Source organism: Diaphorina citri, unplaced genomic scaffold (assembly GCF_000475195.1).
Source record: "Diaphorina citri unplaced genomic scaffold, Diaci psyllid genome assembly version 1.1 scaffold1749, whole genome shotgun sequence".
NCBI lineage: Eukaryota > Metazoa > Arthropoda > Insecta > Hemiptera > Psyllidae > Diaphorina > Diaphorina citri.
In genome coordinates, this window is record NW_007379175.1 from 1 (window position 1) to 18457 (window position 18457).

The window sequence follows — 18457 nt, forward strand, 5'->3', positions numbered from 1 at the left end:
AGTTGCGCCAAATTTCTAACCGTGTGGCAGCGGCTTGAATCATACGATAGGGGCTCTCTGGGACCCAATCAGAATCAAAGAAAATTCTATGCCGTAACTTTTACCTTCCAATGCATTTCAAATCAACCATCAAGTTCAGTTCTCCCTCGTCAGTCGATCAAATCGGTTCGGAGTGATCGGACGTTTGTGGTTCCAAGATTTTGTGATTTTAGAGCGTGCTTTTTTTTTCCAATTTTAAATTTTCCTGTCCGTTCGTAAAGTGTTGTGTTTTTATAAGTATTTTTTATGTCCTAAATCAATGTATCTCCTGATAATAAGGAAAATTCTATGCCGTAACTTTTACCTTCCAATGCATTTCAAATCGACCGTCAAGTTCAGTTCTCCCTCGTCAGTCGATCAAATCGGTTCGGAGTGATCGGATGTTTGTGGTTCCAAGATTTTGTGATTTTAGAACGTTCTTTTTTTTTCAATTTTAAATTTTCCTGTCCGTTCGTAAAGTGTTGTGTTTTTATAAGTATTTTTTATGTCCTAAATCAATGTATCTCCTGATAATAAGGTAAGTAAGTAAATTAATTTATCTTTAGCATGTAGGACGACTGTAGGTATTGTAGGTGCCTAATAAATTCAGGTTTTTAGTTTTTACACAACACCTACCTAAACGCTCTCTTTAAGAAGGTCCTGTGTTATTTTTGCTACAAAGCTAAGATTACACTGTTTGCTTAGTGAGCAAATATTTGCTCAAATTTGTTTGGAAAAGTATAGAAAATAGTGTACTAACCTAAAAAATATTTGGCAAATATTTGCTCACTGTGTTTGCTAGTGTTTGCCCAAACAAATATTTGCCTAAGTGTAATATAGTCCCAAGTCACCAAGTAGAAAATAAAAATTTATTTGTTTCTTTTTTTCTGCATTTGTTTTTACAGAGCAAACATGAGCAAATAACTGGCACTGGCAAGCATAGAGAGAAAATATTTGCCAAATATTTTTTAGGTTATTACACTATTTTCTATACTTTTCCAAAATATTTTTTACGCTATTACCTACACTAGGTATTTTCTATACTATTCCAAACAATTTGCGCAAATATTTGCTCACTGAGCAAAGAGTGTAATCCTAGATTTTTTAAAAAATTAAAAAGAAAACAAAGAATTTTAAAACAGGCAAATATTTTCTTGGTGCAAGAACTGCAAATAGTGTAATATAGTGGGAAACTTTTATTTTTGATGTGAGCAAATTTTTATTTTTCTCTATTTGAGCAAACATTTTCAAACACAATATTTGCTCACATGTAATACCCCTGCAAACAATTATTTATATTTCTGGTGCAAATATTTGCCCACTGAGCAAACAGTGTAATCCTAGCTTTAACTAGCATAAGCCCTTCTCTCTCTCTCTCTCTCTCTCTCTCTCTTTTTTTTTTTTTTTTTGGTAGGGGTTTAACGTCACTTTAAACAACTTAGGTCTTCTCATGACGAGGGTTTTACCCACCATTCGGTGACAAGCTACCCGCCTCCTCAATTTAACCTCACCCAGCCTGAGTGGAGCCGGGAACCCAGCAGCACGCGGATTCCCCAGATGGTCACCATCCAGGTACTAACCACGCGCAACGTTGCTTAACTTCAGTGATCCGTGGGGAACTGGTGCATTCAACGTGTTATCGCCGCTGGTAAGCCCTTGTCTCTGGGAACGATTAAGTTCTATTTTACCTTAGGGTATCTCATGGTAACCACGTCAGGATAGAGGTAGGTTTTACTCCCAGGTTCACCATAATGTATGTAACTCATGTTATGTACTCTAGCATCGTTAAACTTCATGTAAGCAAGGATCGAGCCATCCGGTGAGAACCAAAGCGTCTTTGTGCTGGAAAACACTTCCTCTGAAACAGAAACAAAAGGAATATTGGCCAGCCTAGTTAGCTTGGTTGGTAGCCCGTCTGCCTTGTAAGCGCCAGGCCGCGAGTTCGATTCCCCCCACGGGCGGATTTTATCCCAAATGGACAAGGTTCGTACTTTGTACTCGGAACCGCTGGCTTTCTCCCACCCTGTCTTTCTTCTCTCTCCACTTTCGGGATGATATGACCTCGGTAGTTACAGTTCCCTCTATCAAACCTCTGAAAGAAAGAAAAACAAGCTGGCCCGTCCCTCTGGGAATTTTTTAGCCCGTAGTTTATTCGATCGTGATTAGAGAAAATCAGTACCTATGTACCTACCTAATTTGTTTAATATTCAGTTTATTATTATTCTTGATTTGATTTTTCGATTTTACTTTCATGTAATGATTTAAAATCAAGACTAGAGCCCGTTCTCCCTTTATTCCCAATATATTGTTTAAGTCACCCATCTATTTATTGGCCTTGCTCGGCGTAGCTTAACAAAGGTGACGCTAAAACCGGTCTTAAAATAACGACTGAAGTGTTATCTAAAACTTTCTCGCTTTGAGTTCATCTTAACCTAGGTGACGCTAAAACCGGTCTTAAATTAACGACTGAAGTGTTATCTAAAACTTTCTCGCTTTGAGTTCATAGGTAGGTCGTCGCGACAAATTTCAAATCATAGCTCATTTGTGTGAGAAAATGTGAAAAAATTCCCCAAAAACCAATTTTTTTTTTTTTTCTTTTTGGACAAAATTTGCACCACCACTTTCGTGTTCCTGGTAAAAAGACCTTTAATAATTTGATATATGTATAGGTCGACCAGGTTTGGATAAGTCCTTCTATGGTATGGGGACAGACAGACGACACCGAAGCGAATACAATAGCCCGTCCCTTATACCTTTTTTTTTAATTACTATCGTAATAATAAAGGAAGGACGGGCTAAAGATCTATTTTGTACACGTCTCATCTGGTAAATTTCTTATTTCTTTCGATGAGGTTTGTTTTGCGAAGTTAAAAAGTATCCAAGAGCTTTCGATTACCTTCATAGACCCAATCTGCCACTCCATTGAACAACACCCCTTTGATCCCATCTCGAGTTAGGGCGTTAATAGAACGGAAATCATCATATGCCTGGTAGAGGTTATTGTCCTTGACGAATATTAAATCATGACCAACTGGTGACCATTGAACCAGTTGTAGGAAATTGGACCCGTCCAAGTCAGAAACATCTCTGAAAATGAAAAAAAAAAAAAAAAAAAATCAATTTTCGAGTAGGTACTTAGGTACATCTGGGTTTCGTCCTTGAAAGCAACTTTGCACTTCCCTTTTCGCATTATTTTGACTGTTATAATGGTTATGTAAGGCCAGCCACTCACTATCAGGTATCAGGTAGAGCTGACAGGCGGACCTTTTCAACCGTACCTGTCAGGGTGTCAGGTCTACCTGAAAGTGAATGGCCTATAACGTTTTCAAAAGTTTTTCTTCCTCAATATTACGTCACGTCATAGTCTTGTAGTCCCAGTACTCACTTTGTTTCCAGGTTAAACACCTTATACTGAGCTTCAAAGCTATGTCTGTAGATCTGAAATTAAAAGAAACAATTGAAGAACAGATTATGTATAATCTTGGATAGGCATGTCTGTAGAAGACTGTTCCTTGGTGTAATGCGAAAGTGGTGCCGAGAAAGAAAAAAAACTAGTATGGGTTACATCAGGTCGTCACTACCTTTGTAAATACAAATTGTAGTCCCAGTACTCACTTTGTTTCCAGGTTAAACACCTTATACTGAGCTTCAAAGCTATGTCTGTAGATCTGAAATTAAAAGAAACGATTGAAGAACAGATTATGTTTAATCTTGGATAGGTAGAAAACTGTTCCTTGATGTAATGCGAAAGCGGTGCCGAGAAAAAAAAAAAAGAAAAAATAAAAAAAAAAGAAAAAAAAACTAGTATGGGTTACATCAGGTCATTACCTTTGTAAATACAAATTTTCAGCCCTATACTGCTATTCTACAGACGTAATAACTAGTCTATTTTATTTCTTTCAGATACAATTCATCACGAGAGCTCCAGTGATCCGCCGAAACTGGAGGATCCGACGCGACGTCCTAACGTTTTCGACGCAAAGTCTACGACGTCTTCATAAACCTCCTGGAACTATAATTCCCAACCCAGTGCTGATCTCTATTGGTAAGTTTCAGATGAGCTTTCTATTCTGGTGTAATAATATACCTAATATAGCCGCATTCGATTATGTGAATTATTTTATGGTCAACATGGCTGAACTGATGAGATTCCGCTTTGGACGTCCACACCATGTCCAAACTTGCTCCACAAAGCGAAATCTCACAATCTCATTGGTTCAGCCATGTTGACTATAAAAAATATATAAATATATATCAAAATGAGTTTTCATAGCGAATAGCTTCCTAGTGACCCAAAAAAACACAACCCCGACCCAAAGTTGTGAATTTGCCGAGGAATGAATAGCTCACCCCTAAAGGGGATTTAGCTGAAAAGTCATAGGTAATCGAATACGGCTTATCTATCTACTAACTTGGTCACATATTAAATGTAAAATTTACCTACCCTTTTCCGATTGGCAGAATACAAAGCATATTTCCCATCGCTCGAAAACGACACCAAATTGAATACTCCACGGCCATGATCCTGTAAGAAATTATGAATTAGGAATTTAGCCAGTTAGCTTGGTTGGTAGCGCGTCTGCCTTGTAAGCGCTAGGCCGCGAGTTCAATTCCCGCCGGGGGTGGATTTTATCCTGATGCGATAATGTTCGTTCTCGGAACGGCTGGTTTTCTCCTATCCTGATTTCGGGACGATAAGACTTTTACAGTTACAGTTCCCTCTGTGAAACCTCTCTCTCTCTCTTTTTAGCCCGTCCTTCCTTTATTATTACGATAGTAATAAAAAGGTATAAGGGACGGGCTATTGTATTCGCTTCGGTGTCGTCTGTCTGTCTGAGCAAAGCCAATAAACGGATGGGTGACTTAAAGGAATAAAGGGAGAACGGGCTCTAGTCTTGATTTTAAATCATTACATGTAAGTAAAATCAATAATAATAATAAAGTGAATATTAAACAAATTAGGTATAGGCACATAGGTAATGATTTTCTTTAACTACGATCGAATAAACTACGCGCTAAAAAATTCCCGGATGGACGGGCCCAGCTTGTTCTGAATCACTTTATTTTATAGTAACAATTAAACCAGTAGTAGTCATCTACTTACCAGGGTGATGTTACTGAATTTCACCGAGGAGAGTCTGGACGTGACGTTGTAGATAAAAAGAGATAACTCATTTATGTATGAGAAAGAATCATCTGGAAGCATTACAAAAAACATGTGGTTGGGTTGAAGAGTTCCTGCTTTAAAGATGCCCAACACCGCAAAGCCCCGGGAGCGCGCAGGGCGACCGTAAACAAAGGAGCGCGAAGCGCGACCACATGCACAACCGCAAAGCCCTGGGAGCGCGCAGCGCGACCGTAAAAAAAATTCCCGGAGGGACGGACCCAGCTTGTTTTTTTACAACTCACTCACTCTTTGCACGTTTTTACGGGTACCTAAATGAGGTCCGAGAAAAAGTATAGGTAGTCTACTCACCGGAAATCCAAGTTCCGTTGAAATACTTGGGTGCATACTTGTGATCCAGAACATCCTTGAGTTGAACAACTTTGGGTGGAAATGAATGACTGCTGATCCGAGCCAATAACAGGACAAAAACCGTCCCCACTAAGGAATATTGCATTGTGATGCTATTTATTATAATCATTAGCATCAACTTCTGGGTTAACTTTTCACCTTTTTTGGGGGTTTATCATCACTTTTTTTTAAAGATTGATAGAGGAAACTGTAACAACGGAGGTGTTATTTTACTTCTTATACGCTACGAAATCTAACGATAAAAGTCAGTGCACAATAAATGGTAATAAGATTTTCTACAGAAAAGCTTTCATACATTCTAGACCCATAAGAACACATGAAAAATACTGAAATTTCTTAATTGTTCGTTCGCTCGTTGAATACTACAAGTTAGTATTAAAATATTTTTTCACGATTTTACTGAATTTACACCTAGGGTTATTAGATGATCGACATTTCACGGAACAAGCATTCGATAAGTTTTACTATCGAGGACTATAATTCACTGTTTCTTATCGCTTACAATTGAGTTGACTGGTTGACTCTCAAAAAATGTGTAAAGTAGGTACCTACCTAGTGATTTGTTATCTCGAGTTTAGGATGGATATACCCAGATAGATAAAAACTCCTACCTAAGAGCCATTTCACACTGAGCGGATTTTTACCGCGCGGATTCCGCTCTCGCGGTTTTTTTCCGCCTAGTCAATGAGTGTTTAATGAGTCCTTTCACACACAGGGGTATTCTAGTGAAATCCGCGCGTTTTCCCTGCGGATCCGCTGGACGTCCGCAGAAATTTAGACCCGCGATCGCGGTTTTTTTCCCGCTGCAGTAGTAGTCATATTAGAAGTGTTGTGATGTAAGGAATATTGATAATAATTTTTAATTTCTTGAAGTGTTACCTACGTAAATGTAAACCGCTGTGTGTGAAAGAAATCGCGGATTTTGCAGGCGGTAAAAATCCGCTCAGTGTGAAATGAGCCTTACTAATGTGTGTGCTAATAATTCAATAGCAACCTCCTTGGCCGAGTGGGTATCACACTAGGCTTGCATGTCGGAGGTCCCTGGTTCGAAGTTTTTTCGGCACTGCGCTTGGATATCGGGGTACACTCAGCCTCATGAGGACAATTGAGTAGCTAATTTAATTGAGTAGCGACCAGTGTAAGCCTTATGTACCTAATTGCAAAGGATGCTTGTGATTTGGCCATCAAATTTTGATATAATTAAAAGTATACAAATTTCGAACAATTGGTTCTAAAACTGGCACTGTCGTCCTCTCAGCCAAACTTTGTATAAAAATTCTAATTTCAAGGTTGCCCTTTTAGGTATTTTACATAACTACTTACTCGTACTTATACACTATAGACTATACCAACAAGTATACAACTTTCATGAGAACCTCCAATCATCTACAAACATTGTATCCTCAGTAACACAACCTATGGCGTTACACTCTATGGAATTTACATACTAAATCGGACAATACTTACTTCTAAATCTAACAATATCTATACTTCTAAATCTGACAATACTTCTTGTGACACCCTGTACATTAGGTTGGACGGTTGAGGTGGATGTAAATTGTCCTCCATTATAATATTATCCAGTAATCTAGTTAGACCTAGACCAGGGTGGGACACATTATTTTACAGTGTGGTACCTATCTGAAGTGTGTACTAATAGCGATTTACTGGAATCGTGGAAATGTCATGTTCTACAAAATATGGTAATACATACCCTCCATATTTAACTCGAGCTCATCTATTTATTCTACCAGATTCCCTCTCTATCCATCTTCCTTTCCCTTTTTCTCTATCCCTTTCTCCCTCACCCTCTCTCCTTTACTTGATGATATAGTTAATATTTGCAATCGAAAAACGAGTGCAAATTTTTGTCGATGGTGGGATTCGAACCCGGAATCTTCTGCATGGCAAGTAAGCGCGTTACCACTGGACCAACCGTGCCCGTTTTCTTTATTTTAAATTATTTATAATAGGTATTCTATTCTATTTTTTCCAGATACCAACCATACCTACACCACGACGATAGCTCCAGTGATCCGCTGGAATTGGATCTGACGTCAAGCGACGTCAAGACGTACAAGATGCTACGTCCTCGAAGTAAAGTCGACGACACAACGTCTTCGTAAATATCCTGGAACGCCATAACAGTGCTGCTATCTATTGGTAAGTTTCAGAACTGTAAGTTTTTTATGCTTTTTCAAAGTTCAAAAGTGGGAGAGAGGAAATGCATAAAATTCCGAAGTTTTCATAATACTTCATAGAGTGCGCTATACGTACCTAACTTGGCACTCAACCAGAACCTTTTTTTTTCCTCTCTACGACTGGCTTTCTCCTATCCTGTCTTCCTTCTTTCTTCGATTTCAGGACGATAAGAGAAGACCTTAGCAGTTACAGTTCCCTCTGTTAAACCTCTTTAAAAAATCCTCTCTCTCTCTCTCTCTTCCTCTTCCTTTCTCTCCCTCCCTCCCAAGAGGTTTGATAAAGGGAACTGTAACAATAGAGGTCTTATCGTCCCAAAATTGAAGAGAGGAGAACAAGATGTGGCTGTCTTCCGGTCTGAGAACAAACGTTATCTGTTGAAGATAAAGTTCGGCCTGCGCGGGAACTGAACCCATGACCGTTCAATCATGTTCAATTATGTGTGATATTCCCCAAATATTTCGGGATGTAGTAATTGTATCCTGTACTCATTGAGTAGCTGTATATGCAATCCCAGGCGAAGTGGCAGATGGTACCTGGTATGATGATCTTGAAATTTCAGAGAGTTGCCTCTTGCTGCAATTTTTTTAAAGATTTCAAAAAATTGGACAAAATTCATAGGTAATTCATTTTCATAAAATTTTCGATTTAATTTTATTCTAGGAGAACATAATTATTTAATAAATATGTACAACAAATTTTTAGACAGTAAAATTATGTATAGGTATCTTATAATAGGTATCTTACAAGACGTACAAGATGCTACGTCCTCGAAGCAAAGTCGACGACACAACGTCTTCGTAAATATCCTGGAACGCCATAACGGTGCTGCTATCTGTTGGTAAGTTTCAGAACTGTAAGTTTTTTATGCTTTTTCAAAGTTCAAAAGTGGGAGAGACGAAATGCACAAAATTCCGAAGTTTTCATAATACTTCATAGAGTGCGCTATACGTACTTAACTTAGCACTCAACCAGAACCTTTTTTTTTTCCTCTCTACGACTGGCTTTCTCCTATCCTGTCTTCCTTCTTTCTTCGATTTCAGGACGATAAGAGAAGACCTTAGCAGTTACAGTTCCCTCTGTTAAACCTCTTTAAAAAATCCTCTCTCTCTCTCTCTCTTCCTCTTCCTTTCTCTCCCTCCCTCCCAAGAGGTTTGATAAAGGGAACTGTAACAATAGAGGTCTTATCGTCCCAAAATTGAAGAGAGGAGAACAAGATGTGGCTGTCTTCCGGTCTGAGAACAAACGTTATCTGTTGAAGATAAAGTTCGGCCTGCGCGGGAACTGAACCCATGACCGTTCAATCATGTTCAATTATGTGTGATATTCCCCAAATATTTCGGGATGTAGTAATTGTATCCTGTACTCATTGAGTAGCTGTATATGCAATCCCAGGCGAAGTGGCAGATGGTACCTGGTATGATGATCTTGAAATTTCAGAGAGTTGCCTCTTGCTGCAATTTTTTTAAAGATTTCAAAAAATTGGACAAAATTCATAGGTAATTCATTTTCATAAAATTTTCGATTTAATTTTATTCTAGGAGAACATAATTATTTAATAAATATGTACAACAAATTTTTAGACAGTAAAATTATGTATAGGTATCTTATAATTAGGTAAGTACCTATAGGTAGTGTTGGTATTGATAAAATTAGACCTAAAATAAAATCCAGTAAGGGTCTTCCTTTTGCAAAATGCACTCCCTAGAATAATGGCCTCATAACAGCACAAACATACATAACTAGGTATATGTAGGTATAGTTATACGAAAGAGGGTCGCAGACCTGATTTGGTAAACATCATAGGTCTTAAGATTTTAAGGCGGATTTAGACGTAAGTTATGTCGCGAGGCTGAATTTGAACCCCTTTTAACTACGTAGCCGAACTGCATCTTGAAAAAGGAACACCCTTATCGTTAAACAACACAAACATACATAACTAGGTATATATTATGTAGTTAGTTATACGAAAGAGGGTCGCAGACCTGATTTGGTAAACATCATAGGTTTTAAGATTTTAAGGCGGATTTAGACCTAAGTTATGTCGCGAGGCTGAATTTGAACCCCTTTTAACTACGTAGCCGAACTGCATCTTGAAAAAGGAACACCCTTATCGTTAAACAAAATAAGTACAACATTTATAAAGTATGTTAGACTAAACAAATAAAATGTACTATACATCAGAGATGATACTTTGGGTTCCTGTTCGTTTGCTTAGTAAAGAACCGAGCACCCTTTCACACCCATCAGGAACCAAAAATAAATGTACATACAATATTTAAATTTGCAAGATTTGGGATGAAAAATACGTACGTATCGTTAAACAAAATAAGTACAACATTTATAAAGTATGTTAGACTAAACAAATAAAATGTACTATACATCAGAGATGATACTTTGGGTTCCTGTTCGTTTGCTTAGTAAAGAACCAAGCACCCTTTCACACCCATCAGGAACCAAAAATAAATGTACATACAATATTTAAATTTGCAAGATTTGGGATGAAAAATACGTACGTACTTATTTATAAATCTTATATTATAAGAACATTTATACATATTTACAAAAAGATCGACTTCAACATTGAATTATTTTACAATTTTTACAAATCAAAAGAGGAGGAGGGGGAGGAAGAAGAAATGTTTTTACCGTGTACACTAAGATTTAGAATAATATAAGGGGAAGGGAAGGAGAGAAATAAAGAGAGAGAGAGGGAGAGATAGAGAGAAGAAAGAGATAGAGAGGGAGAAAGACTGAAATAGAAACAAATATATAAACACCAAGAGGAAGAATGAAGTTAAATCAATGTAGAAGGGCCAGACAGAAATGGAGAGAAAATTGTTTGATGCGTTAGATACGGAGGGAGAGAAGAGGAAGAGAGATAGAGAGGAGAAAGAGATAGAAAAGACTGAAAGAGAAACAAATATAAACACCAAGAGGAAGAATGAAGTTAAATCAATGTAGAAGGGCCAGACAGAAATGGAGAGAAAATTGTTTGATGCGTTAGATACTTTATCATGTAACCAACAAAATATGAATAATTTACCTTGTAAAATTGCATGAACATAACGAATCAAGGTGAAAATGAAATTTAAAATTGTCCTACTCCTCCTCCTCCCTCTCTCTCCCTCCTTCCTTCTCTCCCTTTTGGCTTAAATATGAGAAATCTGGAAGAAAAGCTTATAAAGAGAACAGGGACGAGAGAGTGAGAGATAACGAGGGAGAGAGAGAAAGAAAGAAAGAGAATAGGTACAGGAGAAATTAAGAGGCAGAAAAAATATCATTTAGGCCTTTTACAAAAAGATTCTGTAAATTTTGTACAAAAGCATTAGTTAGAATGTTAGACCTTTTACAAAATGATATTTTTATTCTTTCAGGAACGCTCTCTTGGCTGTTTTGAAGCGATCTCGGTAATACAAAATACAAACCAGAGGAAACAATGGTTGCGTAGAACTGGTAGAAGAGCCTTCAAGATCGGTCGAAACCCGGCAAAGTTTTGATCTCTTCATCAGGCCAAGAACCTCTCACTCAAGGTCTCATCAGCGTGACAGGCGTTCTAGGATGGGATCAAAACAAAGATGTAGTGTAGGTAAAAAACAATTCTCTTTGACAGACACAAAATTTGTTCAGTAAATTCGAACGGTCTCGAACCATTAAATTAAACTAACCAGAATATGTCAAAATATGTATGTACATGAGAACTTGGTTAGACTGCAAGGGTAAAAGGACTTACAAGGTATATTTTATTCTAATATTTTCTGGGCAGGAGCAAGGGTATCCTCAAGGGAATCAAGTCCAGATCTCCTGTTATGAACTAAAAACTGTGAGATGCCATACTTGATCTAAGGAATTTTTAGATAGGAGACCATTTTGATTTGTATGTTTTGAGTTTCTTCACTTTACAGTATTAATTCATATCTGAAGAACGAAATACGAAAACACTGTGAATTTTAATTTTCCATGTTCCAGATTTTATCAGGCTGTCAGGGCATGGTACAGTTCGGAGTCTCATGTGTACATGGTTCAAATCAGCACTGGCAAGAGTTACTGCTTGAGCTGTAACTATCAGAAGCCATGCAGCTATGCAAGCGTCCAATTCAGCAAAAGCTTCACTTACTACACACTGATCTGCAAAGGCCCAGGAGTGCCTTATGCACAAGTCCATTATACATATGCTGTGAGTAACCTAGGTACATGATACATTCACATGGTGTTTTCCAACAATTTCTTTGAAAGCTAAACTCTACGATCTGTGCAACTCAAATACCTAATATTGTGTCTCTATTTGTCTAATGTAGCAGTTGTTTCATTGCTACGAAATAAAAACGGCGGTGAAACACTCATCTTAAAAAAAAAAAAAACTTACAATACGTATTGAGTTGTTAATACGAGGATTTTTAACATCGATAGACGATGATGATCCCATGAGGTTGGATGATGATCACTACTATCACGTCACGGGACCTCATGGGAAAGAAAGATGTGGTTCAAAGTTATCCCATCATATAGTAGGTGTTCATGTGACGTCAGTGTAGCTATCATGAACGAAATAACCTACTGCATTATGGGAGAATTTTGAACCACATCTTTCTGACTCCTCATGAGCTCACGTGGCGTGATAATACCATGTTTCTGCCTTGAGTTGCTCATTATTTGTGTATTGAAAAAGGAAATCTCAGGAAGCTCCGACGGCCCCTCTAAAAGTATACAAAATGATTCTAGATATGATTACTCTAATGGTTGAATTTAAAAGAATAAAATTGTCAGTAGGTAGATACGTAGATAGGTACTATATGAGGAATTCTTATCAGTTCACACCTTGATTTTTTGAATCAATACAAGGGTGTAAAGACGATTACTCTAATGGTTGAATTTAAAAGAATAAAATTGCCAGTAGGTAGATACGTAGATAGGTACTATATGAGGAATTCTTATCAGTTCACACCTTGATTTTTTGAATCAATACAAGGGTGTAAAGACAATCGTTCCCTGAGATAAGGGCTTACCAGCGGCCATAACACGTTGAATGCACCAGTTCCCCACGGATCACTGAAGTTAAGCAACGTTGCGCGTGGTTAGTACCTGGATGGTGTGTAAAAAAAAAATGTAATAGGTACTATAAGTATAAATAATGATATATTTAGATACCTATTCATTTCAGAGTGTCTTAAATCGTTGATTCATTGTACTCGTATTATCTTACTTAAATAAAGCAACGGAATCTATGTAGGTATTAGGCTCATTTCACACTGAGCGGATTTTTACCGCCTGCAAAATCCGCGATTTCTTTCACACACAGCGGTTTACATTTACGTAGGTAATGCAATAGGTACTATAAGTATAAATAATGATATATTGAGATATTCATTTCAGAGTGTCTTAAATCGTTGATTCATTGTACTCGTATTATCTTACTTAAATAAAACAAAGGAATCTATGTAGGTATTAGGTAGGAGTTTTTATCTATCTGGGTATATCCATCCTAAACTCGAGATAACAAATCACTAGGTAGGTACTTTACACATTTTTTGAGAGTCAACCAGTCAACTCAATTGTAAGCGATAAGAAACAGTGAATTATAGTCCTCGATACAAAAACTTATCGAATGCTTGTTCCGTGAAATGTCGATCATCTAATAACCCTAGGTGTAACTTCAGTAAAAACGTGAAAAAATATTTTAAAACTTGTAGTACCTATTCAACGAGCGAACGAGCAATAATTTCAGTATTTTTCACGTGTTCTTATTGGTCTAGGATTTATGAAAGCTTTTCTGTAGAAAATCTTATTACCATTAATTATTGTGCACTGACTTTTATCATTAGATTTCGTAGCATATAAGTTAAAATAACACCTCCGTTGTTACAGTTTCCTCTATCAATCTTTAAAAAAAAGTGATGATAAACCCCCAAAAAAGGTGAAAAGTTAACCCAGAAGTTGATGCTAATGATTATAATAAATAGCATCACAATGCAATATTCCTTAGTGGGGACGGTTTTTGTCCTGTTATTGGCTCGGATCAGCAGTTATTCATTTCCACCCAAAGTTGTTCAACTCAAGGATGTTCTGGATCACAAGTATGCACCCAAGTATTTCAACGGAACTTGGATTTCCGGTGAGTAGACTACCTATACTTTTTCTCGGACCTCATTTAGGTACCCGTAAAAACGTGCAAAGAGTGAGTGAGTTGTAAAAAAACAAGCTGGGTCCGTCCCTCCGGGAATTTTTTTTACGGTCGCGCTGCGCGCTCCCAGGGCTTTGCGGTTGTGCATGTGGTCGCGCTTCGCGCTCCTTTGTTTACGGTCGCCCTGCGCGCTCCCGGGGCTTTGCGGTGTTGGGCATCTTTAAAGCAGGAACTCTTCAACCCAACCACATGTTTTTTGTAATGCTTCCAGATGATTCTTTCTCATACATAAGTGAGTTATCAATCACCTTATCGGGCACAACACAGAAATTAAGTTAACGTAATTACCCTTTCCTAATCTGTTTTTTAAGCGTCACAGATGATTAAAATCGCACATAGTTCTGTTAGGTTAAAGCATCCAAACTACAATAATTCTACTTTCTCTCGTTGCTAGATTCGATTTACACAGAGCGGTACATGGGTTTACCTGAGGTGTACGATAAAGTTAACGTAATTACCCTTTCCTAATCTGTTTTTTAAGCGTGACAGATGATTGAAATCGCACATAGTTCTGTTAAATTTAAGCAGGTTGGCAATTTCAATTCCATCCAAACTACAATAATTCTACTTTCTCTCGTTGCTAGATTCGATTTACACAGAGCGGTACATGGGTTTACCTGAGATGTACGATAACGAGGTGGGATACAACTGGACAGACGTGACGAGGAAGGTGGGCAACTTTGTCAACAAGACGTTCTTGCTGATGCATGGTACGGCGGATGACAATGTTCACTATCAGCAGAGTATGATGCTGGCCAAAGCTTTGGAAGCGGCGGATATCTTCTTTTATCAACAGGTAAATTAGGAATTAGTACCTACCTGAAGTCTTTTATCGAGGTAGGTATATGTCATCGTTATCATGCAAAATTATCAGCTAATCACTAGTAAAATTAGTATTTTCTGACCCAAAATGTTCATAAAATAACCTAACATATTTGACATTGACAAATCTACAGACCGTGTGGTGAAGACTTATTTCAGGCTACATAGTATCCTAGCAGGTACCAAGCACAAGGGTGCTTGAGAAACATTCAACTTGGACTTTCCCACACCAAATTTTTCCTTGTTTGCATCAGTGGCGTGGGGTGTAATTCACATTAAATGTGAATTTTTCACGAATCAGTTTCGTTTTCACATGGTTTTATCTAACTTGAGATTTTATATGAGGAGGTGTATACCTTGTCGCCGAATGTAGGGTGAGTTATCTCTCTTTATCTACAACGTCACGTCCAGACTCTCCTCGGTGAAATTCAGTAACATCACCCTGGTAAGTAGATAGATCAGTATAGATCACCCTGGTAAGTAGATGACTACTACTGGTTTAATTGTTACTATAAAATAAAGTGATTCAGAACAAGCTGGGCCCGTCCATCCGGGAGTTATCGTTTCCCGATAAGTCTTTTCCTTTTTCGCGTGAACCCAACGAATTTCCTTCAACAACCAAAGATTTTTGACTGTGTCTTATTGATTCAAAACTGTTCATTTGTTCCAGAGTTACCCTGACCAGGCGCATAGTCTCACATCTTACATACACCATGTGTACCACACTATGAATCACTTCTGGACTGATTGCTTTGGCCTCTACCCGGGAACAGTGTGAATATTGTATGCTCTGTTATAAATCCGAGAAAATACAGTGGTACAGTGTGGTTGACTAAGGTATTGAATTTGCAAGATGATTGAAAAGGTATGACAGGGAACGTGCACTCTTGTTGTGTACCCTGTACCTGTACTACAGTGAACAAAATCCCCATCAAATGCAATCCAAGGAGCACTCCTTGTTTACAATTTTTCTAGAATTCCTTATTATTCAAGGAGTGAATTAGTGTGCTTTACAAAGGAAGGTGTTGCTGTTGCATTGAAATAAAAAGTAGATTCAAGGTAATCCACAAAATTGGCTCCTCAATATGTCTAGGATAAAAGTCAATGGTGACATCACCGCAAGATGATTGAAAAGTTATGACAGGGAACGTGCACTCTTGTTGTGTACCCTGTCCCTGTACTACTGTGAACAAAATCCCCATCAAATGCAATCCAAGGAGCACTCCTTGTTTACAATTTTTCTAGAATTCCTTAGTATTCAAGGAGTGAATTACTTAGTGTGCTTTACAAAGGAAGGTGTTGCATTGAAATAAAAAGTAGATTCAAGGTAATCCACAAAATTGGCTCCTCAATATGTCTAGGATAAAAGTCAATGGTGACATCACCTTACAATTTTGATTTGCTTCTTTTTAATTCTTTCAAGGAAATGTTTATAGTTTCACTGGCACCAACCTCATCACCGTCTGCATAGATAGTGTACCTTGTGTATCTACTATGTATCCCTTATCTTTCAGTTTTATACTCAGCATTTTAAGCTGTTATTTCTTTTGAATAAAACAGATTCAAAAGTCACAGGGAATTTCAAACTTTTTTTATTGTTTATCAGAACGGAAAGTTTTGTACTACGTTTTTTCCTGCACAATTATGTCAAGGATTGGTCTCAATTGTTTTGTTTCCGATTTGCTTCTTTTTAATTCTTTCAAGGAAATGTTTATAGTTTCAATGGCACCAACCTCATCACCGTCTGCATAGATAGTGTACCTTATTATGTATCTACTATGTATCCCTCATCTTTCAGTTTTATACTCAGCATTTTAAGCTGTTATTTCTTTTGAATAAAACAGATTCAAAAGTCACAGGGAATTTCAAACTTTTTTTTATTGTTTATCAGAACGGAAAGTTTTGTACTACGTTTTTTCCTGCACAATTATGTCAAGGATTGGTCTCAATTGTTTTGTTTTGATCTGGATATAAATATATCCACATTACTGTTCTAATTTTATACATAAATTTATGTAAAACAGTACACTCAAAGTTTCACTCAGAGAAGACAACGAAATTTTGAGTGCACCCAAAGCTAATAATTGGAAACAATACTAAATGAAAAATTATTTTGCACTTAGATTGATCGAACAATTACCTTTGAAAAAAACCCTCAGAAATTAAAACTTGTAATTTAATTGAAAATACCTTACAACTTTTTTTAGGATGAAATATCCACCACTTTCTTCCTTCCTTTTACAAAGTAAACTTTTTCCCTTTTTAGATTTTTGAGAAGATTATTTTGCACTTAGGTTGTTCGAACAATTACCTTTGAAAAAAACCCTCAGGAATTAAAACTTGTAATCTAATTGAAAATAGCTTACAACTTTTTTTAGGATGAAATATCCACCACTTTCTTCCTTCCTTTTACAAAGTAAACTTTTTCCCTTTTTAGATTTTTGAGAAGTTTGATACTACAGAGTGTACTAAAACAGAAACTTCGAGTTTTATTTATTGAGTAGGTATACTTTTATTTCTGAAAAACAGGAAGGAGATGAGAGCCTTAAACTTTAATGTGTCCTTGAGAAAAGCTCAGAGTGAATTTGGAATTTGTAGGTACAAGATTTTGTGAGAGATAGAATTTACGTATGATTTCCACTCCACAAAATTTAATGCGGAAATCATGCAACACCAACTCTTCTGTTCGCAAGTCAAGGTATTCCTGAGGTAACATGCTAAACATGAGTGACTGTAGAAATAGTCAATCAATTCCATTTCCTTGTCTAGTACACTAATATAATAGGTAGTTAATTACACCTAATGTTCCTCTTCCCTAGTCCCTACTAGTATTGAGATTCTATAACTTCATTGCAAACCGACGAGAATACACACATTCAGGCAGGTACCTTACCTAACAATATCAAAGAAATTGTATAAATGCCATACATATTTCTAGACATGGTCTTCACTTGACTGGAGTGGATTATGGACTGTCCCCTATCTGATAGACGTTAAAAAACAAGACTAACCCTTTCCTCGAAATAAATAATGCCGCTGGAGTAAATGGAATTTTTTTTTTGAATTCATTAGACATGCACTATCGTTTTCTTCTTCTTCTTCTTTTTATTCTTTTTTGTGAGGTTTCTCTTGTCGGAGCCATAAAATTGCCGTCCAATGTAACTTCAAAAGACCTTCATTAAAGCATGCTGAAACGGCATTTATAGGAACGGAATCTGTTGTGTATGATGGTGGTTTCGAACCAGTGTATTTCGGTTTTCCAATATCCAATATTGGCTAGAGTGAATTGATTCAATCCAACTGTATATGTACGAGTGTAAAGATAGCTACTACCTACCTAACCTATAGAATGAAGATTTCTAAATAATTTCAACTTACAGGACTAGGCATCTAAGGTCTTGACCCAAAACCTCGCCTTTAAAAACCTGTATATGTACGATTGTAAAGATAGCTACTACCTATACCTACCTAACCTATAGAATGAAGCTTTCTAAATAATTTCATAAACTTACAGGACCAAGCATCTAAGGTCTTGACCCAAAACCTCGCCTTTAAAAACTGAGATCTCTTCAGTGAATCCAAATCAAATGATCGCAAGTTAAAATGAAATTAGATCGATCCCCGGGAAAAGAAGAAAATACTTTCCGAGTCCGTGAAATAAGCATCTAGCTACACAATTATCTATCTTGTTTTTGCCTCTT

The 18457-nt window shown here is 37.2% G+C and overlaps 1 protein-coding gene, 2 long non-coding RNA genes and 1 pseudogene across 3 annotated transcripts; 3 read left to right on the forward strand and 1 right to left on the reverse strand.

Moving 5' to 3' along the window:
* Window positions 1–339: 339 nt before the first annotated feature.
* On the forward strand, window positions 340–7710 carry LOC113470690. The gene is made up of 3 exons (XR_003393657.1): window positions 340–556; window positions 3922–4063; window positions 7551–7710. It is a non-coding gene; the product is annotated as an uncharacterized LOC113470690 (long non-coding RNA).
* LOC113470692 lies at window positions 1551–1668 on the reverse strand (annotated as a pseudogene).
* Window positions 7711–11242: 3532 nt separating the features above from the next.
* LOC113470691 lies at window positions 11243–11916 on the forward strand. The gene is made up of 2 exons (XR_003393658.1): window positions 11243–11338; window positions 11723–11916. It is a non-coding gene; the product is annotated as an uncharacterized LOC113470691 (long non-coding RNA).
* A 2578-nt stretch (window positions 11917–14494) lies between these two features.
* Window positions 14495–15712, forward strand: LOC103517107 (venom dipeptidyl peptidase 4-like). The gene is made up of 2 exons (XM_008482127.2): window positions 14495–14730; window positions 15427–15712. Exons 1-2 carry the CDS (start codon window positions 14542–14544, stop codon window positions 15532–15534), a joined length of 297 nt encoding a protein of 98 aa, XP_008480349.1. The 5' UTR covers window positions 14495–14541; the 3' UTR covers window positions 15535–15712.
* Window positions 15713–18457: the final 2745 nt, after the last annotated feature.